This window comes from Typopeltis vanoorti, chromosome 17 (genome assembly GCF_054136105.1).
Source record: "Typopeltis vanoorti isolate ZY-2024b chromosome 17, IOZ_Tvanoo_1.0, whole genome shotgun sequence".
Lineage (NCBI taxonomy): Eukaryota > Metazoa > Arthropoda > Arachnida > Uropygi > Thelyphonidae > Typopeltis > Typopeltis vanoorti.
The window spans coordinates 3,985,591-4,012,515 of NC_143565.1; the positions used below are offsets into that span (position 1 = coordinate 3,985,591).

Below are 26,925 nucleotides of genomic sequence, written 5' to 3' on the forward strand. Positions count from 1 at the left end.
AGGCTGCAAGGGTGACCTGTATGGTACAGGAAGCCAAAATTAATTCTGATAAAAGCTAGCTGATATGGTCAAAGGTAATCATAAAGAGTTTTTGCTAGTGGCAAGTAAAAGCAAGGAATGGGGGGGAGAATGAGAAGGATGACTTTAAAAGGTGTTGATGGTAGGGAGGTGACAGAAGCAAACCAAATAGATGAATTTCTGGGTGATCATTTTGCAAGTGTGTGTCATCTAGCCAGTGATATTGCAATGCTGTATATGACATGCGGTAACGGATTAAAGTAAGGAACAAGGAAATGAGTCATTGTGTGGAGAGAGAAATATAGAGAAGAGTACACTTCATCTCTAGAGAAGTATGGAGGTTTGTTATCATTGTTTCAAGGACTTCCAGAACATCAGGGATGCATTAAGGGAGGCCACATATTACCCACTCCAACTGTAATATCTCGAATTCATTTACACTGCCTGTACTCGCTACCTCTAAAGGCAGTCCATTCCGATCATGCAGCACTGTATGAGAGAAAAATCTAGCTCTCTCTCCTTGACTGCATTCATTCTTATCATCCATTGATATAATCTTGTCCTTTCTTCACCTTCTGTAAAATCAAAAATTTCATCTATCATATTCCATCTAGACTGCCTGGTTGGCCGAGTGGATATAGTACCCACTCTCCAGCCAAAAGGCTGCAGGTGCGATTCCCACTGTGGACATGGATGTTTGTGATTGTCTGTGGAAATACCAGTGGTGGTAGATGGTGTTGGTGTAGTTGCGGCCAGTTGGTGATTGAATAGTGGAGACGGAGTTGTAGAGCAGGTGCCCTCCCTTGATGAGTCCTTGGACTCCCTGGACTCAAATAATAATAATAATAATATCATCCCCTCTTTCTCCTGTTTGCCAGTACTACCCAAATTCTTAATCTACATTCCACAGCTTTAACAATCTCCTTTGCACCCTCTTTGCTCTATCTGCATCACCTCCAAAAATAGATCTGCATACAGTAGTCCATATAAGTTCACATTAAAGCTTTGGAAAGTGGAAAAAGTTCAGAATACGGCTCCTGAACTTAAGTTCCTGTCTACTAAAACTTCAAGATCAGTAGTCTGATCAGTTTCTTCTAGCATAATTCTGCCAGTATAATACTTCATTGAATATCTCATTACACTATTGTGCACATACATTTACCACACACACACACACTATATCATGGATGTATGGATATATAGTTGTTATAAGGACAGGTAGATAAAAGGGTGAGAGAGTGATTATGGTAAAACAGAGTGATAGAATGCATGAGTGAGGTAGTTGATGAGCGTGGCCATTGTGTGGAGTATTAAGACTCCTCACTGTAGTATTACAGCCTGTGTGAGGATAGATAATGTTGAAGGAATTATCTGAAAGATAGCAGGATTGGTTATTTTTGGAGATATAGTGAAGGGTAGAGAAGGTGGCAAGTAGTATGAAGTTGTGAGGCCATGTGGAGGAATAATGTTTGAGTGTACAACTTTAGAACTACATGATGCATATCTCATTCTTGATGGTCATTCTCAAACTGTGTCTCATGGCTCTGCCATCCATGTATATTGTGCCAGTAAAGAATGTATTAAAGATAAGAGCAAAACACCAAAATGCTCTAACTGTGAGAGAGACCAACCAGCATACTCCTGAACATGCCAAAGGTGGAAAGACGAAAAGGAAATACAAACGTTAAAAACAGTAATATATCACATACCAGGTGAAGAGAGAGTATAGCATAATAGTAGACTCAACATCTGCTAAATCAGTTTACACTGAGAAGGCAACTGTAAAGAAAATGTAAGTCGGGATGTTGACAAGGATGTCAATCACACCTTCTTGCAACTAAAACATCCCTGAAAGATAAGATTTGCTCACTATGTCCTTTGAATGAAAGAAAGAGGACTCGCTCCTGAAGATATGCCAAAAATGGTCCCACTACATGAAAATCCTCTTATTAAAAAATAATAGAAATGTACACTACAGAGGATCAAAACTATGCCTCCAGATCCTTTATTAGATTGTCCCTACAACAGATAGCATGGATATCCCTCAGAAAGATTAAAACAATTCATATACTGATTGCTCTAGAGGGAGAGGAATTTGATGAATTCTTGGATTCATCATAAAATATTATTACCGCAGTCACTCATGTTTAATTGTCTATATTCTTAAAATTTTCAGCTAAGTTTCATAGCCATTGTCACTGCAGTTATAGGAAAACACAAAAAAGGGAAAAACAATTCAATTGAAAGCATGTGATATTATTCTCCTACAGCACTATTGCTGTAGGAGAATAGCTCCATCTACATTAATATCATGGAAGTGAGTCATAGATATTCAAATTAAATGATTTTTAAATATAAACAAAAAAAATAATTACAAATTAAGGAACACATGAATGATGAGTATTAGTCAGTATAACTTCATAACATTGAGAAAGTTTTAGGCAAATCATTTTTTTTCAGGTTTGGGCTGTGAATATATGCTTCACAGCTTTCCATACTGAAAAACACACGGACTAACCACAGTGATAAATACATAAATATTTCATCCCAAGTATCTTAGGACATCCTCAGTACAGTAATTCAAACAATACTAGGAATAACATACAGTTAGGGCACACGATTACAGTGAAATCTCAATATAGAAGTAAATTAAAATATAACTGAAAAAAAAAAAAAATTAAAAAAATTAATGACATATATAAAGAGACTATTTTACACAATTTTATATGACAATTTCCCATACTTTAGGAATAGTAAGAACGTCGTTGCGGTTTAAATTTGGTCTGTGTAGTAGGGCTTCAGCACTTTCTTTATATAAACGTTCATGTTTATATAAAGCTCTACGTAAAAGTTTCGACTTTTCCCAATGGATCCTATGGTTTGGGTTTTCAACTCCGTGTTGAGAGAGACCAGATTTCTGTGGTTTGAAAAGACGAATGTGGTCTTGATGTTCCGAGATGCGTTTCTGAACAGATCTACCTGTCTGTCCAAAGTAAGACTAATTGGGAACATGGGATCTCATAAATGCCAGGTAACATCAGAGGTGAGAGTTTGTCCTTAGGAGAAGGTAACAAGTTATAGATCTGGTTGATGGTGTGTAAGTAGTGGCAAAATTGTATTTCTTCATAATTTTTGAAAGACGTTCGGAGATGCCTTTGACATAAGGTATGAGAATCCTATGGGCTTCTTCTTGTCTAGATTGATGTGTGGAGAAGTGACTGATGATTTTTTGAGTTGTTTTAAGATTATATCCATTTAGTATGGCTGTATTTTTGATTATTTCTAGCTCTTGGTTTAGAGATTCTTCAGAGGAGCAGAATTTGTGTGCTCTGGTAACTAGTGATTTAATGATTGAATTTCTGAGATGGATGAAGAGTGGAAGAATTGCGAATGTAGTGACTTGAAAATGTAGGCTTGCGATAGACAGATGCCATGATGGAACCATCTTCTTTTCTTTGAATGTGTAAATCCAGAAAGGGGATACCCTGTGGAGGATATTCTTTTTCTAGCGTAAAGTTGATGCGAGGGTGAAAAAGGTTTATTTTATTTAGAAACAGGTGTAATTCATGTTCGGGATGATCCCAGACTGCAAAGACGTCTTCGACATATCGTAGCCAAATTTTTGGCTTGGGTTCAGAAGTGAAAATTTTTTCTTCCAGGTGGTCTAGAAACAGGTTTGCTAAGTTTGGTGATAAAGGAGACCCGATCGCTGTTCCTTCTTCTTGCCTTGTAAATTTTACCTTTCCAAATGAAGTAATCGGATGTAATAACAAATTTGAATAATTCAACTATATCAGACAGAAATTTTTGAGTTAATAATTTTATTGTTTCTTTATGGGGAATGTTAGTGAAGAGGGAGACAGTGTCGAAGCTAATTAACAAGTCAGTTTTTAACAGTTGAATGTCTTTTATTTTTGCGTGAAACTCTGTGGAATTTTTGATTGAAGAGGCTGAGTGGCCTATTTGAGTATGGAAAAGGTTAGATAAGAATCTTGATAACTTGTAAATCTGGCTGCAAATAGAATCTACGACGGGTTTGAGTGGAACATTAACCTTGTGAAGCTTAGGTAAGCCATAAATTCTAGGAGGTCTAGCATGGTATGTATTGAGTTTTTTAGTTGTTTCTTCATATTAGGAGGACATTTCATCAAGTAACTTAATTTCCTGAGTTGACGTTTTGTAGGATCATAATCCAGTTTGGCGTAAGTATTACGATCTTGGTATAGTAAATTCATTTTTCGATCATATGAATTGGTATCAAGAATCACAGTGGTGGGATATTTAAGTCAAACCTTCGGACTTAAATATCCCACCATCAGAATTGAAAGCTCTTACCTCCTTAAAACATAATAAAAACATAATCATTACTAGAGCTGATAAAGGAAATACCACTGTGGTTCTTGATACCAATTCAATTCAAAAAATGAATTTACTGCACTGAGATCGTAATACTTATGCCAAACTGGATTACGATCCTACAAAACGTCAACTCAGGAAATTAAATAAGTTACTTGATGAAACCTCCTCCTTAGATGAAGAAACAACTAAAACACTCAAGACATACCATGCTAGACCTAGAATTTATGGCTTACCTAAGCTTCACAAGGTTAATGTTCCACTCGGACCTGTCGTAGATTCTATTAGCAGCCTGACTTACAAGTTATCAAGATTCTTATCTAACCTTCTCCGTCCTCACATAGGCCACTCAGCCTCTTCAATCAAAAATTCCACAGAGTTTCACGCAAAAATAAAAGACATTCAACTGTTAAAAACTGACTTGTTAATTAGCTTTGACATTATCTCCCTCTTCACTAACATTCCCCATAAAGAAACAATAGAATTATTAATTCAAAAATTTCCGTTCTGATATAGTTGAATTATTCAAATTTGTTATTACATCTGGTTACTTCACTTGGAAAGGTAAAATTTACAAGGCAAGAAGAAGGGACAGCAATCCTTTATCACCAAACTTAGCAAACCTTTTTCTAGAACACCTGGTAGAAAAAATTTTCACTTTTGAACCCAAACCAAAAATTTGGCTATGATATGTCGAAGACATCTTTGCAGTCTGGGATCATCCCAAACATGAATTACACCTGTTTCTAAATAAAATAAACCTTCTTCACCCTTGCATCAACTTTACGCTAGAAAAAGAATCTCCACTGGGTATCCCCTTTCTGAATTTACACACTCAAAGGAAAGAAGACGGCTCCGTCGCTACGTCTGTCTATCGCAAGCCTACATTTTCAGGTCGCTACATTCACATTTCTCCCGCTCATCATCCATCTCAGCAATTTGGCATCATTAAATCACTAGTTACCAGAGCACAAAAATTCTGCCCCTCTGAAGAATCTCTAAACCAAGAACTAAAATTAATCAAAAATACAGTCATACTAAATGGATATAATCTTAAAACAACTCAAAAAATCATCAGTCACTTATCCACACATCAATCTAGACAAGAAGAAGCCCATAGGATTCTCATACCTTATGTCAAAGGCATCTCTGAACGTCTTTCAAAAATTATGTAGAAATGCAATTTTGCCACTACTTACAAACCCATCAATCAATATCAACCTTCTCCTAAGGACAAACTCTCACCTCTGATGTTACCTGGCATTCATGAGATCCCATGCTCCTGCAATTTGTCTTACTTTGGACAGACAGGTAGATCTGTTCAGAAATGCATCTCGGAACATCAAGACCATATTTGTTTTTTCAAACAGCAGAAATCTAGTTTCTCTCAACATGGAGTTGAAAACCCAAACCATAGGATCCATTGGGAAAAGGCGAAACTTTTACATAGATCTTTATATAAACATGAACGTTTATATAAAGAAAGTGCTGAAGCCCTACTACACAGACCAAATTTAAACCACAACAATGTTCTTACTATTCCTAAAGTATGGGAAATTGTCATACAAAATTGTGTAAAATAGTCTCTTTATATATGTTGTTATTTTTATTTATTTTTATTTTTTTCAGTTATATTTTAATTTACTATTATAACACGTTACTGCACGCTTATTGAGATTTCATTGTAATCATGCACCCTAACTGTATGTTATTCCTAGTATTGTTTGAATCACTGTACTGAGGATGTCCCAAGATACTTGGGATGAAATATTTACATATTAAAACTTATCACTGTGGTTAGTACGTGTGTTTTTAGTGATGAATTCACCTCAGGTTTCATTATATAAAAACAGCTTTCCTTGTTTAGTCTTTCCAGAAGAAAACTTTTGTGTAACATATTGGATTTGTTCCACTGAATCCTGTGTTTTGTAGATAATGCATGGCTTGCTAAACTAGATTATTGGGTTCTTTAAATTGAAAAGTATAATTTGTGAAGAATAACCAGTTTGTCCATAATAACATAAGGCACAAGAGCAGGAGATTCTGTAAACTCTCTTGTCTTTAGGTGAAGATAAGGAAGGTATTAAGTTTGCAAACTGGATGGGAAGAGACATGTAAGTTAATCTCTTGAAGTTGTGCTGTTTTTTTCTGATAGTCCTTTAACATGTGGAATACAAATTCTGGTAATTTCTTCTTGAGACAGGTTAATTGCAAATATACCATTCAATTGCAAATTCATTTTTGGAATGAAGAATAGCAATAAGGCTAAAAGTTCAACATGCTTTTGCTTCAACACTGTATTGCCTTCCTAAAGAAAATGTACCATTAAGACCTGTTGTGAACTGCATCAGATGTTGTGTATAAAGTTTCAAAATACCTATCTAATCTTCTTTCTGCATTTACTAGAAATTCTGCTTCCTTCATCAAAAAATTCAGTAGATTTTAAGAATAAAATTTCAGGATTATTCTACAACCCACAGATCTTCTGATAAGTTTTGATGTAGTGTCACTCTTTACAAATATCCCTCTCACAGACACAATTGAATTACTTCATAATGACTTTCCTCCTGATATTGTAAAATTATTTGATTTTGTCATTAATTCGGGATATTTTAGCTGCTAGAACAAACTGTACAAGTAGATAGAAGGAATAGCTATTGGGTCTCCCCTTTCCCCAACTCTAGCTAATTACTTTATGGAATATTTCAAACAACATATTCTGGATGTATTTTCACCTAAACCATCAGTTTTGTACTGGTATTCTGATGTTGTATTTGCTGTATGGAACTCCTTCTCCGAACTTCTTGAATTTCTTGAAAAAATTAATTCAATAAACTCAAGAATCAAATTTACCCTGGAAGAAGAAGATAACAATTGTCTTCCTTTTCTGTATGTTTTCATTCTACATCAACCAAATGGCAGGCTACAGTTCTTGGCATATAGAAAACCAACTCATAGTGGTGAATACTTTGATTCTAACCCTCATTACCCTTGTCAGAAATGTGGCGTAATCAAATTTTTAGTCAACAGAGCTCATAAAATGTTATACAGATTTCCTTCTAAACAAAGAACTTTTTATTATCAGAGCTTTGTTTATGTCTAATGGTTATAATGCAAAAACTGTTTTGAAAAAATAATAATTATACCTGTCTTCCTAACCTGCTTCTAGAAGAAATTACCAGAATTTGTATTCCATATGTTAAAGGATGTTTAGAAAAAATAGGAAGACTACTTCAATAGATTAACTTACATCCAGTTCACAAACTTGATACTGTCCTTATCCCACCTAAAGACAAATATCCTAATCTTTCTTATCCTGGAGTTTACAGAATCTCCTACTTTTGTACCTATGTTATTATGGACAAACTGGTCATCCTGCACAAATTTGTCTTGAAGAACATCAGGAATACATTTCACTTAAATAACCCAAGAAATCTGGTTTAGCAAGCCACACATTATCTATAAAACATGGGATTCACTGGAGCAATACTAAAGTGTTACACAAAAGTTTTATTCTTTTCTGGAAAGACTGTACAAGGAAAGCTATGAAGCACACATTCACAGCCCAAACCTGAACAAAACAATTGTCTAAAACTTTCTCAATTCATTAACTAAATTATTTTATTGTAATTTATTCTGAATATCTATTAATATAGATGGAGCTATTCTCCTGAAGCTGATAGTACTCATAATATCATGTGCTTTCAATTGAATCTCTTTTTTGTGTTTTCCTATAATTGTATTGACAACAGCAATGAAACTTAGCCAAATATTTTACAAATAAAGACAATTAAATGTAAGTGATTCTGGTAATAATATTTTGTGATGAATTCTTCCTTTTCTGCTTGATTTTTAAAAAAATTCTTGGATATTTTCCCAGAAGAAGAAATGGCGAATTCTGGCTATCCACAATTCACAAAAAAGAAAAAAAAAAATCCAGGACTAATGAAAACTAAATGGCTCATCATAGGAAGCCAGATAATATCACCCAAAAGAAATAATGGAAACATTCCTACAATAGAATTGTGGATTCCAACAAAACATAGACAACATTAAAGCTCTCTTGCAGAAGGATTAACCAGTATCCTTCTTCCTGCAGAAACATACCTGAAGCCAAGTGATGATCTGACTCTCCATAATGTTACCATTATTCATAAGGTCAGGACAGGTAATGGACCTACCCACGGAGGAGTTGCTATCCTTGCGGACAACCATCCCCCCCTTTCCAACAAACCTAAATTAACACCAGCATGGAAGCAGTTGCTGTAAGACTCATGATCAAAACAGTATCCTGCATCTACAAGGGAGGGATAGTCTGGAAAGTTCTGATAAACACCTAGAACAAAAATGATGTTCATGCAACTGATATAACCACAAGAAAGAACATATCTTAAAATCCTTTAACCCCACATATCATCAAATTGTAATAATTTGTTCTTTTTCTTTTAGGATATATAAGAAGACATAAAATAAATTAATTTTTGTTTTAGGTGTTTATCAGAACTTTCCATCCCCCCCCCATACCTTTCTCCAATTGCTCTGATCAGTTGCTTCTGTAAAATTCTGGAAACACTGGTTAACTCTCATTTTTTATGATTTCTGGGGAGAAACAATTTTGTTTCTGGAACACAATCAGGCTTTTGAATATATCATTCTACTATGGATCATCTAATCCAGCTGGGGTATCCATTAGATATTCCTTCCTAAAATGCATGCATCTAACATCAGTTTTTTTTTATGTGGAAAAAGCATATAACACTGCTTGGAGAGAGGGAATACTGAAAAGCCTGTATAATTTTGTTCTTAGAGGGAATATCTCCTCTGTTTATTTTATCAAGTTTCTTATCTAGCTAATCTTCTAAGTCCAAGTGATAACTGTTATTATTTTTCTGTTTATTTTTATGTTGAGCACATACACAGGAGGTTGGTTGGTCAACCTATAATACATTAGTACCGTGTATGGGGGGGGGGGAGGAATTTATTTACATTTGATTTGAATGAGTTTAAATTGTATTCCTTGGGAAACACAGCAGGTGGGAGACTGTTCCACAGTGCAGCAGTTGCAGGGATGAAGGAAGAGGAAAAGAAACTTGTTCTATTTGTTTCTAGGTGAACTGTGAAGGGATGTTGTGCAGCAGCTGTACGTGTTCTAATGAGTTTAGTACTGAGCGGAGGAATTATTGATGATATTTCCGATGAGCATTTCCCATGGAAATATTTGTAGAATAATACATACTGCAGAGACCATACGTCTGTGTGAAAGAGGGGGTAGGGAGTTGGTAAGGGATGGATCATTGATAAGTCTAATTGCTCTCCTCTGCACTGAGTGGAGCATTTTGAGAGAGCTTTTTGGGGCCCCACCCCATATGTGAGAGCAGTATTCAATAGTTGGGTGGATTTGTGACTTGTATAATGTTAATAGCTGTTCGGGGGTGAAGTAACATCTTGAGCAAAAGAGAAATCCTAGATTTTTTGAGGCTGAGGATGCAATGTTTGAGATATGTTTATGCCAGGAGAGGTTTGATGTGAGGGTGATTCCAAGGAGTGAGATCTTAAACTGTCTGGAGATTTGGGTATCATTAAAAAGGATATTGGAAAAAAAATAGTTCTTTTTTTATGGGAAATAGTACAGAACTGGGTTTTATTGGCATTGAAATTTATGAGGTTATCTGAACCCCATTGGAGGATGGCTTGGAGATCGGAGTTGATGGTCACGATGGTTGATGTTCTGTGGGTTGAGGTGAGTTGTGTAGGGTAAGGCTTATCAAATGCAAGCAAAGAGTGTAGTGCGCTGTCATCTGCAAAACTGTGTATTGGGTTGGAGGTCAATTGCAGTAGGTCATTGATATATAGCAGGAAGAGGATTGGTGAGAGGACAGAACCTTGTGGGACCCCAGCATTAATTGAGTAGCGAGAGGATAGGGAGCCGTCCACCATCACACAGAGTGTGCGTTCAGACAGAAAACTGGCGATTTACCTACAGAAGCCGTGGGTCAGACCGAATGATGGTAGTTTGCCTAGTAGGCCTTTGTGCCAGACCTGGTCAAAGGCTTTGGAGATATCTAGTGCAACCACTTGAGATTCGGAAAACCTCTCCATAGCCTTCATCCAGAGATGGGTGATGTATGTGAGTAGATCTGTTGATCAGCAGTGGCGGAATCCATAACTGGTTGTCATTTATTTGGTGAGTGTCTTCAAGATGGTGTAGGAGTTGGGAATTGATGATTTTTTCCATTACCTTTAACAGGACTGAGGTAAGCGAGATAGGACAGTAATTGGATGGCAATGACTTGTCACTCTTCTTGTGGATGGGCTGAATATAGGCCAATTTCCAGTTTATGGGATAGATTCCGGTGGATTAGGAGAGTATATATAGGTGACATATGATAGTGGTCAGTTCTGGAGCGCAAACTTTCAGAACAATTGGGGGAATGCCATCGGGACCAGGAGACTTTTTCTGTGTCTAATTTGGAGACTATTTTTCTGATCTCATCCTTGCAAAAGGATATGGGTGGCATTGTATGTTGGTTGTCTGGAATGGTTGGGGGACATTTACCATTATCAGTTATGCATGTATTTGAAGCAAAGTATGAGGCCAGAAGATTGGCTTTTTCTGTGGGTGATGATGCAGTAGAGCCTTTGGGGTGTGATAGGGATGGGAATAGTGTTGGGCAGAAATTACGGCCAATTTCTTTGGCGAGAGACCAAAAGGCTCGGCTGCCGTTTGGACAGGCTGCTAGTTTCCTGCTTTTTGCTCTTTCGAACTCTGTTTTGGAAGTGTTGATTGTTTTTTTTGCATTTTTGACGGGCTTCGGTGTATGCTTTGAAGGAGGATGGGGTTCTTGATTTCAGTCAGTTGTGGTATGTCTGGTGTTTCATCTCTACAGCCTTGGCACATCGTTTGGAGAACCAAGGTTTCGTTAGGGAATGGCAGTTCAAGGTGCTGTGTGGAATGTATGTATTCATGCCGGTTAGGATTACTTTGGTAATAAGCTCAGTGAATATGTTTGGGTTGTTCCCAAAGATATGCACCATGGTTCCATATAGTTGGAATGTGGCATAAAAGTTACGGAGGCTGTCCCACTTGCTACTGTTATAGTGCCAAACTACTCTTGTGTGGGAGTGTCTGTGTAAATGTTGTTGCATGGCGAGGAGATGAGCACTAGGTTGTGGTCAGAATTGCCAAGGGGGTCACTACTTTCACTGTGTATTTGGAGGGGTCATTGGTGAGGAAGAGATCTAGGGTGTTTGGGGAGTGGTTTGGGTTATCTGGTATTCTGGTTGGTTTTCTGGACAAGTTGTGTAAGGTCATTAGTGATGGCAAATGTTTCGGCATCTCTCCCTGCAAGATCTGTACAGCTGGAGGAGAAAAGCCAGCTAGTGTTGTGGACGTTAAAATCTCCTAGGAGGATGATTTCGCTGTTGGGAAAGTGGGATTGGAGAAAGTCGATTTTTAGTGAGAGGAAATTAAAAACCTCAGAGTGGTTGGTCATGTTGGGGGAACGATAGAGACAGCAGATGAATTGGACTGAGTGGGGAAGGAATATTTTCAAGCAAAGGAAGTCAAAGTTGGGTGATTCTAGGTTGGATGCTCTCTGGCAAGGTATGTCAGAGCGGATGTATGTGCAGACACCACCCTTGGGACGAAAGTTGTTGAAGAGTGAGTAGTTTGGAAGGTTGAGATAAGTGGTGTTATGGGGAGGTGAGATTTGTGTTTCTGTCAGGAAGAGTAGGTGAGGTTTGGTAGACTGTAGGTGGTAGTGGACACTATTCAGGTTGGATTTTAGGCCACGGATATTGGTGAAGTGGATGTGTATGGTTTTGTGTGTCATATGTTGGACCGCATGGGTCTTGCACATTTCCTATGCAGTGCCTGTATGCTGGTGTCCTTGGTGGCTGCTAGTGGCATCACTTGGTTTTTTCACCAGTTTATCTTGTCTGTAGTCGATGATCCAGTTGTTTTCACCGTTTTGATGTTTTTCTTTGAGTTGTCTTCGAAGCTGGCGTCTTTGTTCCCTTTGTGCAAATGATAGGTCTGGTTGTGTACGTATGTGTGATTAGGGGCAGGTGTCTTTGAACTTGTTGTTGATTGTTGTTATTATTTGATGAGGTTGTCGGCATATCGCAAGTCACTTTTACTAGGTGCGGTGAGTTCATAACGTCCTTCCTTTTATTTATATGCCAGAAACGGTAGCACCTGATGATACTCTTAGAATCAATTTCGCATTCTTCAGTGAGTTTGTTGATGTCATCTTGTAATGATTTTCCCTTTTCCATTGGGAAATTCAAAATGATGGCATTGAGTTTTTTTTTTTAGCCTCCATCAAGTCATTTAGCGTTGCTGTGATTAGATGGTGAAGTTCTTTTGCTGGCGCAGTGGTGCTTGTGTTGCGCTGGTTTTCAATTTGTTCTCATTTAGTTTTGACTGCCTGTATTTTGGAAGTAAAGTTTCATTTAAAACATTGATGTGCTGTTCGAGGTTTTTTACACGTTTACCTATGTTCAGTAGTTGTTTTACCAAAGGGAGGCACAGTCAACAGAAGAACGGCTGGTTAAATTTGATATGTAGCTTTTGCACAACTTCGTCAATTTTCGCGCAGGAAGCGTGCAATCAGTAGCAACAGAACTCACAGAATATGCCCTTTTTTCTGACTGTGACACCAGTTTTGCAGCTGTGGCACATAGTAGGTATGTCAGTGCTCTCTCCTTACCATATAACCAACAAGAGGAAGTCTCACAAGGCTCAGTTTTAAGAGTAACACCTTTTGCAATCAAGGTAAACTCAATAACACAACTTTCTCCAGAAGTAAATAATGCCTTATATGTGAATGACTTGACCATCTTCTGTGATTTATGTAATATGAGGGTCATAGAAATACAGCGGCAGCATGCCATTGATTATATCTCAAAATGGGTGCTTGCAAATAGGTTAAGATTTTTATAGCAGAAGACAGTTTGTGTGCACTTTTGCTGCAGACATGGTCTTAATCCTGACCCAGAACTCAGACTAACACAATCACTAATTCCAGTGGCATTGCAAGCCAGAATTCTTGTGACTGATATTTGACAGCAAACTCCGTTTCCTCCCTCACATACATCAGTTATAAGACTGATGTATGTCAAGTGCTGTAAAGCAACAAACATTCTACGTGCCTTATTTTCCACCTGCTGGAGTGCTGATAGATGTTCTTTTCTTCATTTGTAGTGGGCATTGATATGTTCAGAACTCGACTATGGATCTGAATTCTATTCTTTTGCCAGGGAGAGCATACTGTGATGGCTAGACCTGTTCATCATCAGACCATCAGAATTGCAACTGGGGAATTTCACTCATTACCTATTCCTAGTCTGTATGTCAAGACAATTGATCTACCTTTGTTGCTTCGATACCAACAGCTGTCTCTGTCTCTTTTAGTTTAACTAAAAGAGACAGAGACATAATAATGTCTCCGTTTCTACTAAAATAATATCCCTGCCAGAGCACTCCACAGATCCAACTGTCTTTCGACCACGATGAGAAATCTCTATAACACTCTCCAGACTACCAAAAATCCCTTTGGTTTGTGGATAATAGTTTTCCTACAAGCTTAGACACCACCCGACACACTATGGCAGTCATACATGCCAGTATGTAGCTTTTCTTTCAGCAGTCTACTGAAATTGTCCACCCCTCCTGTTATCTACCAGCAGCTCTTCAATGTTCATAGAACTGAATTCTCTGATTTTGTGCCTGTCTTCACAGATGACTCAAAATCAAAGGAACTAATGGGATCTTTTGCCATCTTTCCAGACAACATTAGATGGGCACAAATATCACTAGAATGTTCCAACTTTACAGTGGAGGTGTATGCAATAGTGCTTGCACTAAAATACATCAGATTCCATTGCTACCAAAGGTGCGTAATATATTCAGACTCGCAAAGTCCTTTTCAGGAAGTAACAAGTCTAGAGTTACAGAAACATACAGTGCTCCCTTGAATTCAGCACCTCTTCTTTCAGTTATAGAAGCTACACTTCAATGTATGCTTCTGATGGATTGCAAATCACATTGGGATTAAGGGAAACAAGTATCTGCAGCTGGGTCAGCTCATTTCTCACACATCCGCCTGTACCATACGTAGATTATTGGCAGATATCAGACAAAAACTCCTATCCTAGTGGCAACTATTTTGGAGCAGAGAGACTAATAATAAGCTCTATCAAATTAAGCTTGAAATTAAATTGTGGCAGTCTAGCCTGCACAAGATTCGAATAGAGGAAATTGTTCTTGCTTGGCAAGGTCATAGTCATCTTGTGCATTCCTTACTGAGAGGTGAAGACATGGCTATGTGTGAGTTTTATGATGGCAAGCTATCCATTACTCATATTTTAATCAAATGCTCTCATTTTGCCAACAAGCGCACTCATTATTCTAGTGACTTTTATAACCTTCCTGAGCTCTGTACACTCAGGATGATTATAGATTTGTCAGATTTTATCACTCATCAGTCATCATCGTGGCTTTTAAATTTTTACAGAGTATTAATTTTTGTCATATCATATAACTTATTGTCAATATGCTTTTAAAAACTGTTTTTTATGTGCTTTTTATGAACCTTAATAGTTTTTTTTTTATACTTTTTTATACCCATCTTTTAAATATGGTTTTTCACACTGATTTTATGCCATTTTACTTATTTATTAGCTATTATATCTTTAAAAATGTTTCATTTATGAATATTGTTATACTGATCTTTTATATATAGTTTGTACACCAATATATATATATATATATATATATATATGTTAAAGATATATATTTGGAGTGCTTAAGGGTGAAAGCTGTATAACTGAGAGGAGACCTCCACATAACCTTTAAAGAAATGCGGAGAACCGACCAGGGCTTCTGACCTAATGTCCAATCCTCACCTTCTCGTGGTGCACCCTGCTGGGTATCTACCTGGATACTGAACAAACGAGGATGGGCTGGCAATTTGGGATTTAGCCGACCAAATTGTATTCCTATTAGTTAAACCAAAATACAAAATGATGGTACAACATGACAAAATTTCACGCCTATTAAAAACACCAAGCAATTTTAAACCTGGTTTTACTCCATTTCCCAAGTAAGTAAACAGACAAACAAGTCAAGTTTGCGCCTGCAAGTGATGCAAGTCTAGCTGATCCTACAGGTAGTGCAAGATCAAGGCAACTCGTGGTAAAGGTGGCATAAGCTCTGATCACTAATCTTAATATTTACCCTTAATGCCAAAACACATCTCCAAGAAGGGGATGTATGATGTTTTGTATTAAAGGCAAGGGGCCACTACCCAGACCGGTTTCGACCTTTATTGAGGTCTCATCAGTGGAAGCCAGGCTAGAAATACCAAAGATTTAGTAATACAGCGCTTATAAGTATTTTACCAGAACAAGTTACCATAAGGTGTTTTAACCTTATTAAATAAAAATCACTGGAGGAGATATGAATGTGGAAAGTATTTTTTCTTGGGTATAAAAGGTGTCCGTTGTTTTCACCAGGGAACCAGGACGAAAGCGAAAAGTCAGCTACTGGAACAAATCTGAAAACACACCCCAACTCAACATCACCAGAGTTAAAGATCTGTACTATCAATAAGAAGCCTGAATGGCAAAGAAATGGAGCTAGCGGAGGAATTAGATAAGTACCAGATCGACATAATAGGGATGACTAAAACAAAAAAGACAAAAACTGGTGAGATCTTTCTGAGCAATAAATACAAAATGTTATATTCAGGCAATGACAATCAAGGAAAAGAAGGAGTAGCCATAGTATTCAAAACAAAATACAAGGCTCATCTTCTTGAATGGCAGGCAGTATCAAGTAGAGTGATTTGGGCAAATATCAGAATGGGGAACTGGACAATGAGACTTATTTGTGCTTATGGTCTGACAGAAGGTTCTACTAAGGTAGAAGGTGGAGGAATTTTTTGAAGCTTTAGAAAAAGCAACTGACACGATGAAAAAGGAAAAGTTGATCCTTGTTGGGGATCTAAATAGCAGAATAGGAAGTGATTGTCAGACATACAAAAATGTTTTGGGAAAATTTGGAGAAAAGAGCAAAGCTAATAATAATGGCAAATACCTGTTGGATTTCTGCTCAGGACATGGACTGGTTATTACTTACACCATGTTCCAATATAAAAATTTGGACAAATTCACAACGAGAGAAGAGGCAACGAATAAGAAAAGCCTCATTGACTATGTTATTGTTGATAGTGATATTTTCTCCCTGGTGCAGTGACACCAGAGTGTACAGAGGATTTGAAATTGGAAGTGATCACTATTTAGTCTTGAGCAGGATAAAATTGAATTTCACATTGAAAAGAATAACATGTAAGAAAGTTTTAAAGCGAATAAAAGTTGAGCAACTCTCAGATGTGAGCTGTAGACTAAAATGCACAAAGATTATTGAAGAAAAAATGAAAGAGTTTGAGAACAGAAATCGAGCCTTGGAGATTCAGTGGCAAGCCTTGAAGAAAACCCTGATTGATTCAGCTAGAGAGGCATGTGGTAAAGTTGTCTGCAAGGATAGAAAAATTAGAACTCCATGGTGGACATAGGAAGTTAAAGAGACAGTGAAGGAAAAGAAGAAAGCATATCAAAAGTTCCTGGCAAATAAGTCAGCTTGTGCTCTTAGAGAATACAGAGAAAAATGCAAGAATGCAAAACACTGTGTAAAACTAGCTAAACAAAAGTCATGGGAGAACTTTGGCAAGAATATAGAAAATAAATATCAAGAAGGTGGCAAAATATTCTGGAGGTTGTTGAAGAAGCTTAGGAATGGAGGAAAGAGTGCTGTAAAAGGAGTTAGAGTTGATAAAGGTGACATGAAAACGGGAGCCAAAGATATCCTTGAAGCATGGAGTAATTACTTTGAAAATTTGCTAAATGAAACAAGCAGCGCTGACAGCACAGTGCTAAAAAACACTTACCAGGCATGCTGTCAGGAATACATATCCATACTTGAAGTAGAAAAAACCATCAAAAGTCTGAAATGTGGAAAGGCAGCTGGAGTAGATATTATTCGACCAGAAATGCTGAAGTATGGTGGTATAAAAGTCTTACAGTGGCTGCACTGCATAGTTCAGAATGCCTGGACAGTGGGACGAATTCCCGATGATTGGAATAGAGCTCTTATAGTATCCATATATAAAAAGGGAAATAAAACTGAATGTGAGAATTACAGAGGTATATCCCTACTGAGTGTTCCTGGTAAGATATATGCAAGTATACTTGAAAAACGGTTGAGAAGAATTATGGAAGAAAAGCTTGGTGAAGAACAAGCTGGATCCAGGTCAAGTAGAGGCTGTCGTGATCAGATCTTCACTTTACGACAAATAGTGGAGAAATCATGGGAATATAACAAAGATCTGTATTTAAGTTTTGTCGATCTGGAAAAGGCATATGACAAGGTGCCAAGAGAGAAGCTATTCAATACGCTACAGTTATATGTTGTCAATGGGGCATTATATCAAGCAATACTTAGTCTTTATTTGAGTTGTAAGTCAGCAGTTAGAATTGAAGGAAGTACAGGAAGATGGTTTAATGTTGAATCTGGTGTGAGACAAGGATGTACATTATCCCCTCTGTTATTCATTATCTATATGGATCACATTATGAAGGAAAGTTGTATTATACTTGATATCAAAATTGGAGATGTTAATGTCAGCTCTTTGCTTTATGCAGATGATGTTATACTTCTAAATAAATCTGCTAGAAGTCTGCAAGATTCTCTGACTAAATTGAATAACTGTTGTAATAGATATAGTATGAAGGTTAGCATTAAAAAGCCAAAGACAATGAAAATAGGCAGAATCATTGAAAATGTCAACTGTGATCTGAATGGAGAACCTGTGAAACAAGTAAAACATTTTAGCTACTTAGGCACGATTTTTACTGAAGATGGTAAATTAAATATGGAAATAGACAACAGAATCAACAAAAGCTGGTATGGTAGGAAGTCAATTGAAGAAATTCATATGGAATAAGAATGAAATTAGTCGGAAGACTAAATTAGCTGTATACAAGACAGTGTTTAAACCAGTTTTAACTTATGGATCTGAGAGCTGGGTCAGAAGGGAAACACTTGACCAAAGACTAGAGACCGCAGATATGAGAGTCCTGAGAAAGATTAGAGGGGTGAACAGATGGCATCAATGGCAATATCATATTAAAAACGAGGATATTAGGAAAGAACTTGACATTGTCAGTATCCAGTAATGCTTTAACAGAGCTAATCTCAGGTGGTATGGTCACTTAAACAGAATGGGTGAGGAAAGATTAGTAAAACAAGTGTTCTCTGCCAAGTTGGCAGGAAAACGACCCAAAGGAAGACCAGTATATAGGTGGATTGATACGGTACAAAGTGCCTTAGACGATAGAAATATAAGATCTGGTAATGTTGGAGTCTTGACAAGTAATAGACTGATTTGGAGGAAAATGGTAGATAGAAAGTTAGTAATGATGTAAATTTTTCATGTAGTACTATCATATCCTGTACACCCCTTGAGGGTACATGTCAGGAATTTGATAATGATGATGTTAAAGATACCAATAAATTTTATATACTTGGTTTTAATCCTTTTCCCAAGTGATCAAAACAAAGTTTTGTGTGTGAAATATATTCACGTCTAAGCTACTTGTATATAGAGGCTAATAACTTTGTATCACTTGCATGTATCCCATAATGCAAAGCACACCCTGTTTCAGATGTGTATAATGCAATGCATAATGGGAAGGGCCACTACCCAGATCGGTTTCGACCTTATTGAGGTCTCTTCATTGGGAGCCAGACCCGGGGGAGATACCAAGGTTGAAGTAATGCAGAAGTCATATATATCCCATATATCTCATATCAAAGAACTTTCTACATCTTTCTCTCATCCAGAGATTTTTATTAAGAAGGTCAAGCACCTTTTATCTACTTTTATATGAGATATATATGACTTCTGCATTACTTGAACCTTAGTATCTCTCCTGGGTCTGACTCCCACTGAAGAGACCTCAATAAAAGTTGAAACCAGTCTGAGCAGTGGCCCTTCCCATTATGCATTGTATTATACACGTCCAAAAGGTGATGTGCTTTGCATTATGGGATCCATACTATCGCAAGTGATACGAAGTCATTATTCACTATATACAAGTAGCTCAGACTTGAATAGATTTCATGTGCAAAACTTTGTTTTGCTTACTTATGAAAAAGGATTAAAACCAAGTATATAAATTTTCTTGGTATCTTTAAAGTATATTACACCCAAGATAAAAAACCTACACACACACACACACACACACACACACCACTTGTTTATTACATATTCTACTGCAGCATGACCATAGATGCTCTCACCTATTAAACACAAAAAATCAAACAAACAAGCAGATATAACTAGTTATGATTTCTCTATCAAGCTTAAGATATTTGGATGGTTGTTTTAGATGTTATTTTTTATTTTTTGCAAGGTAAACGGAGGAAAAAAAAGCGTCCAGTGACTAGTATAGTTTCTTTTGATGAAGATGATATTACTGATTACAAAGAAAGGTAATGTTCAAATAATCATTTTTGACTTATTTATTAAGACTACTGAAACAGGATGTCATATATTTAAAGATAATTTTCTCCTGCAGTCATTTCGTTTTTTTCCAGTTATGAATGAAAGCATGATTATTTTTTATTTTTGAACCATTGCTGATTTTCATTGCTACACTGATCATGAAGTTTATCACTTTGACGCATGATATTTATATTGCTATAAATCCCATGTGACTTTTTTTAAAAAAAAATTGTGAATGATTGTTAGTAATAATCTTAATTATATAATAATTCTTTATGATAATAGTTGGCATTGTTTTGTCTGTTATAGACAAATCACTATATTTGTTAAATGAGGAGAATACTTTTACTTCAAATAATATTAGCCAATAAATTTAAAGCAGACTTCTTTTTCGTTTTTTGGGAAAAAAAAAACATTACCTTATTAATATAATTAACGGCTATTTTAGCTTGTTTTTGTTTAGGAGTGTCCCTTATATTTAATACATTGGCTAACATAACTCAAAAGGGGTATATATATATATATATATATTTTTTAGGGCATTATGGGCAAGTATAGAAGGCAATTATGGCAGAATAAAAAATGTGGAAAAATTATGTACATACCTTGTTTTTGGTTTAAAGATGCCTTTTAAATCCAAGCTCTTGTTGAAAGGTTGTATGTAAACGGAGGGGGGGGGGGAAAGAACATGGGGATATGCTTGAGACACGGGAAATAAGTTTGGGAACCCGGGTTACTATTAATAATATATATATATATATATATATATATATATTTATAAAAATAAATTTAACTGACTAGAACCCGAGAAAGTATAACAAAAACCTTTAATACATCACAACTAGTTTCATCGGTGATCCGACTTCTTCAGGTGAGAAATAAAAACATAAGACATAAAATAACACGGTAAAAAATGAACTTTACAGCTTAATAAAAAGCAGAATAATAACAGTCATATTTGAATAGGTGACCGCGTGCTACCGTTGGCATGAGTAGAATGTGTGCGACAGCTAATTTTTGAGCGCCAGTACTGGATTACTGCGCTATGGGAATCGGGTAAATTGTAGCTAAGATTATTGTTTAAATGTGAAGGGTCCAGAACTATTTCTTTTGATTCGATGATTCTTCTTTCGAATTCATCCTTGCAAATATATAAATTAGTAGTGCGTTCCCAATCAACTTGATGTGGCTGTTCTTCAAGGTTAGAGTTTGCCGAGAAAAGGACATGACTGGAAAGGGCGCTCGCTCGTGCTCTACTGTAGGAGATGTCACGTCTATGTTCCTCAAGACGAAGTGAAACAGATTTGTCTGTCTGGCCAAAATAAGGTCGACCACAGTTGCACAAAACTTTATAAACACCAGGAAAATGCAGATGGTTGTGTTTTGGTTTTGGTCGACTCAGAAAAGAACGAAGTTTTGGCAGCGTAGTATAGTCGGTCTTTATGTTGAATTTTTTCAGAATCTTAGCTAGTTTTGGGGTAAGAGTGCTGATAAAAGGCAACTGTATATGAGTGATTGGGTTGGAGTCATCTTCTTGTCGAGGATGTTGGCGTGGTCTCAAGCGTTTAGTGATGTTACGAGACGAATATCCATTATTTAAGAAGGTGTTTTTCAGGAAGTTAAGCTCTGTTTGAAGGTCTTCTTCTGTGGAAATGAGACATCTTGCTCGATGGGCGAGGGTGGAGATGATGCCCAGTTTCTGAGGTGGGAAGTGATGAGAAGAACCATGTAAATATCTATCAGTGTGGGTGGTTTTTCGAAAAATTGAAAATTTAAGACAGTCAGGAAATCTACTGATCTTTAGATCCAAGAAGGGGAGAACGCCGTTAACCTCTAGTTCAGATGTGAATTTAATGTTTTGATGTTGGTTATTTAAATGGTTTAGGAAGTTTTGTATAATATATATATATATATATATTATTTTGTTGTGGGGAGAGGGGGGGAGGAAAAGAAGGGGAAGGGTATCCTTATGAAATTAAAAATTAAAGCTTATGAAATTTTAATGTTCACCAACTAAATATAACGGTTCTACAGAATTTTAGTTCAACTGAATAAAAAAGTTCCTCAGAATTTTAATTAATAAAATGTTGATGGTAGTGACAGCACATTTGGTTGACTTGAAGTTAATTATTATTATTATTATTATTATTATTATTATTATTCCTGATACCTCCAAGGAGTCCGAAGACTCATCGCGGGAGGACATCTTCAACTGTCTCTACATCTTACCTCTACTACGAATCAACGCCATCTACCGCCCACCTCCAACACTACCACAACTAGTAATTTTTGTCTGTAAATTGCGTGTGTTCTGAAGGGCCGATTTGTATGTATGCGGGATGAAAAACCCGAGTTTCCGGGAGAAAAAACCCTGCTACCTCCGTATGAGATCGGCTAACTCACCATCGATTGAAATCGACCAGATAAAGATTCCTCCCGTCGCGACGAGAATCGAACTTAGGCCTATTCCAATCGAAGGGCGCAATGTACCGTCGTTCTTCCAATTGCGCTACGGAGGCGCTTAATGGCAGTGGATTATCAAGTGTCGACACCACTGTTGCTTCTTCCTGCTTCCTAGCTATTTTCTTTAATATATATTGTGCAGTGTCTGCTGCTTCATATATTTGGGTCTTTCTCTAATAAGTTTAGCTTGGAGCAAGTAAACATTCATGATTTCTTGTTTACTTACAAAACTTTGTTGCTCTAGTCCAGCCAGCAGTTCAGTTGTCAACGTAATTAATCTGTCAATAGAGATTCTTTCTCTCACATCTCCCTCATTTTCGTCACTGCTTTCATCTTCATCAGTACCTGTAGAGGCATTTCTCTCCAGACTTTTAACCATAATCTTTAACATAATCAAGAAGTTCCTGTATAAGCTGCTTTTCTTTGGGAACCCTAAACCCGGCAATATTATTTTCAATGGCTTCGTTAGAATGAGAAGTAAACATTAAACTTGGCTACAATTTACCATTTTTTAGTATTGATGTTTTCACAGACTTCCACACATTGGCAACACAGTACACTGCATCCTTAATGTTGAATTCTTTTATGAACCCGGTCTTCTGTACTGGGGTGCCTGAATTAACTGAACTCACCAGGTGCCTCGTTAACAGTGATCGTTACTTACACTTCATAGAACATATAATACCATTGTCCTGTGGTTGAATTAGTGATGTGCATTTGGGTGGGAGGTAGACAACAAAAACATTATCTTTCACTAGAAGATCGGCTTTTGGATGTGCCGAACAATTGTCTAAAATAAGAAGTATCTTGCAATTAGGGTCTAATCCAACTGAGTTACAGTGAGCCCTAGCCTCAGGAACAAAACAGTTTTGAAACCAATCCAATGTAATATCAGTGGTACCCACCCCCTTCTTGTTGGCATGGTAATGGACAGGAAACTGTGTCATACTCTTGAAGGCCCTCGGATGTAAACTTTTTCCGATAACGAGCAACTTACATCTATGGGTACCCACAGTATTAGAGCAGTACATTACCGTGACGCGATCCTTCGAAGCTTTAAACCCTGAAGGCGATTCTTCATCCTAAGTTGTTAGAGTTCTTTTTGGCATACATCTCCAAAACAAGGCAGTCTCATCCGCATTGTACACTTATTCAAGACTTGAATGTTCATCACTAACTAACTTTGCAAATTCATCCACATATGCACTAGCCATATCTTTGTCTGCTGAACATTTTTCCCCACACGCCACACGAAACTGTAAGCCATGTCGTGACTTGAAATGATGCAGCCAACCTTCTGAATATTTACACTTGTGTAAATCCCAGCTCTTCATGAAACATTTTGGCTTGTTCCTTTAATAAATCACCAGAAATTTCTACACCTTTACTTACACGAAAATTAAACCAGGTTATGAGAACTTGGTCCAGTTCCGAACTTTTTCTCTGCATCGTTGACTTCCTTACAAACATTTGCTTTTTTGATACACTTTCAGAAAATAACTTTAACAGTTTTTTTTCTGTTTTTTAATATCATACACTGTTAAAGAGACAATGTCATATGTTTCACAAATGGTTCGCACAGACACGCCGCTATCAAGTTTTTTTAGCACTTCCACTCTCTCTGCGATCGACAACGTACGATGTTTACATTTTACGCCACCTCTTTTCTTTGCTGAATCCATAACGGGGCTATACAGCAGCAAATAAATGATAAAATGAGAAGGAAATAAGCAGGTTATCGCAATGCTTATCGACTACAGTACCATCTAAACATAAACAGAAAACAGTGGCACGCCAACGTGGTTAATTTGAAAATGCGGGCTACAAAATCCATGCCGGAGATCTGAAGGAACCAGATTTTTGAATGCCTTCCTGTACTATGTTCTGTATGAGATATGTTTCTCACAAATGAGACCTCCTGCAAAGAAATGAATCTTTATTTTTATAAAATTCATTTTACACATTAGAATTACCTAAAATTAAAATTTAAAAGATTTAAAAATAAAAGAAAAACTTGTCCTTATTTTATAAACTTAATAGAAACACTACCATTACCATGTTTGTTTGTGACATTATGTATAAAAATGGCCTTAACAGCCAGGTGCTTTTTTCTCAGGTTTGGAATATGTATTGGTTGGGAATAATATTATGCAAGAGTAATGGTGAAACCAACAGGCTGTTTAGATGCATGCATACAAATGGCAGAAGTATCAGAAATAAGGGAGAGGAGTTTTTGGCATTGTTCAGCTCAACTTCACAAAAAATTATAGGCATCGATGAGACCTGGTTGACAGAAAATAATATAGTTATAAGGATAGAATGTAAAGGGTACTGTACTTTCAGGGAGGATAGTGAGAATCAGATAGGAGGTGAGGTATTGCTGAAGATAGCTGAAGAACTACAACCAACAAAAAAATTAAAGAGGATGACTCAATAACTAAAGAATCAATGAGAGGATTGTGCAGGGAAAAGGCATCCAATTTATAGATGTATGGAGTGAATTTGATGGACAAAAGGACTTATATATGCCTGATGGACCACATTTGAATAGTTTTGGAGTTAGAGGTTTAGAGAAAGTGCTGTTTAGTAAGAGTTTGCAAGTGCAAAACCAGATAAGCTAGAGATATTAGGGGAATGCAATCAAGCATCTATCTTGCCACCCCTGGGATAAGTGAGTTTGCATACAGAAATGATTGTGCAATCCTGAATGTGATGACACAGGTTTCAGATTCAAGTGGGTTGATAATGACATACTCAAGAGTAATTGTGGGTCCAGGGGCATGCTGAAATGTATGTACATGAATGCTAGAAGTATCAGAAATAATTATGGGAGAGAAGTTATTGGTATTGGTCAGCTTGACTTGGCCAAAAAATTATAGGCACCAGTTTTTCTATTTGACAGAAAATCATATACAGGTATCCCTTGATATATGTGGCTTTGATTAATGAGGTTTTGATTAATGCACAAAAAATTATTGTGACCATAAACTTGATATATGCGGTATCAAATTTGATTAGTGCGGCTCAAAAAGTTTCAAAATAAGCAAAGCGTTAGACTTGGGCAATGAAACCGATCAGATCACGTGTTACGAGTCGTGTTCCAACGTTAGTAACTCACTCTTGGTCTCAGTCTCAGTGCTTCAATTTATCACCAGAGCGTGGTGCATTCAGACATATGTGTGTATGTATTACAATGTATGCTTACGGCCTATCCGCATATCACGTAATTTTCAAATTATGTAAAGCCTTACCCTCCGTAACCATGGCCTCGAAAAAGAGTAATAAACAAAAATTTATTACTTTGGATACTAAAATTGACATTATTAAAAGGTTTGATAACGGAGAAAGCAAAGAAAACATCGGAAGAGCTCTAGGCTTTGGTGAATCAACTATACGAGCCATTTTAAATAAAGCGACTTAGTACCGCGAACAAGGCAAAGTGGCATTTTCATCTTTGAGTATGCAGAGTAAAATCATCATCGTCATCATCAAATTCCTGCCATGTACCCTCAAGGGGTGTATAGGATATGACAGTACCACATGAAAAATTTACATCATTACTAACTTCCTATCTACAATTTTCCTCCAAATCAGTCTGTTACTTGTCAAGACTCCAACATTATCAGATCTTATATTTCTATCGTCTAATTCACTTTGTACCGTATCAATCCACCTATATCTTGGTCTTCCTCTGGGTCGTTTTCCTGCCAATCTGGCAGAGAACACTTGTTTTGCTAATCTTTCCTCTCCCATTCTATTTAAGTGACCGTACCACCTGATATAAGCTCTGCTAACCCATTCCTGGATGCTGACAATGTCAAGTTCTTTCCTAACATCCTCGTTTTTAATATGATATTGCCTTTGATGCCATCTGTTCACGCCTATAATCTTTCTCAGGACTCTCATATCTGCGGTCTCTAGTCTTTGGTCAAGTGTTTTACTTCTGACCCAGCTCTCAGATCCATAAGTTAAAACTGGTTTGAACACTGTCTTGTATACAGCTAATTTAGTGTTCCGAATAATTTCTCTCTTATTCCATATGAATTTATTCAATTGACTTCCTACCATACCAGCTTTTGTTGATTCTGTTGTCTATTTCCATATTTAATTTACCATCTTCAGTAAAAATCGTGCCTAAGTAGCTGAAATGTTTTACTTGTTTCACAGGTTCTCCATTCAGAACACAGTTGACATTTTCAATGATTCTGCCTATTTTCATTGTCTTTGTCTTTTTATTGCTGACCTTCATACCATATCTATTACAACAGCTATTCAATTTAGTCAGAGAATCTTGCAGACTTGTAGTGGATTTATTTAGAAGTATAACATCATCCGCATAAAGCAAAGAGCTGACATTAACATCTCCAATTTTGATATCAGGTTTAATACCACTTTCCTTCATAATGTGATCCATATAGATAATGAATAACAGAGGGGATAATATACATCCTTGTCTCACACCAGATTTAACATTAAACCATCTTCCTGTACTTCCTTCAATTCTAACTGCTGACTTATG

The 26,925-nt window shown here is 36.9% G+C and overlaps 1 protein-coding gene across 4 annotated transcripts in view; it reads left to right on the forward strand.

Annotated features, from left to right (window-relative positions):
• Positions 1-26,925, forward strand: part of LOC150097105 (sorting nexin-29-like) — a 780,446-nt gene that overhangs the window by 263,941 nt on the left and 489,580 nt on the right. For all 4 annotated transcript variants that reach the window (XM_090406852.1, XM_090406853.1, XM_090406854.1 and 1 more), the window contains one exon: positions 19,852-19,930. In XM_090406852.1, the coding sequence (XP_090262978.1) occupies positions 19,852-19,930 (79 nt within the window). The remainder of the gene's footprint in view (positions 1-19,851; positions 19,931-26,925) is intronic.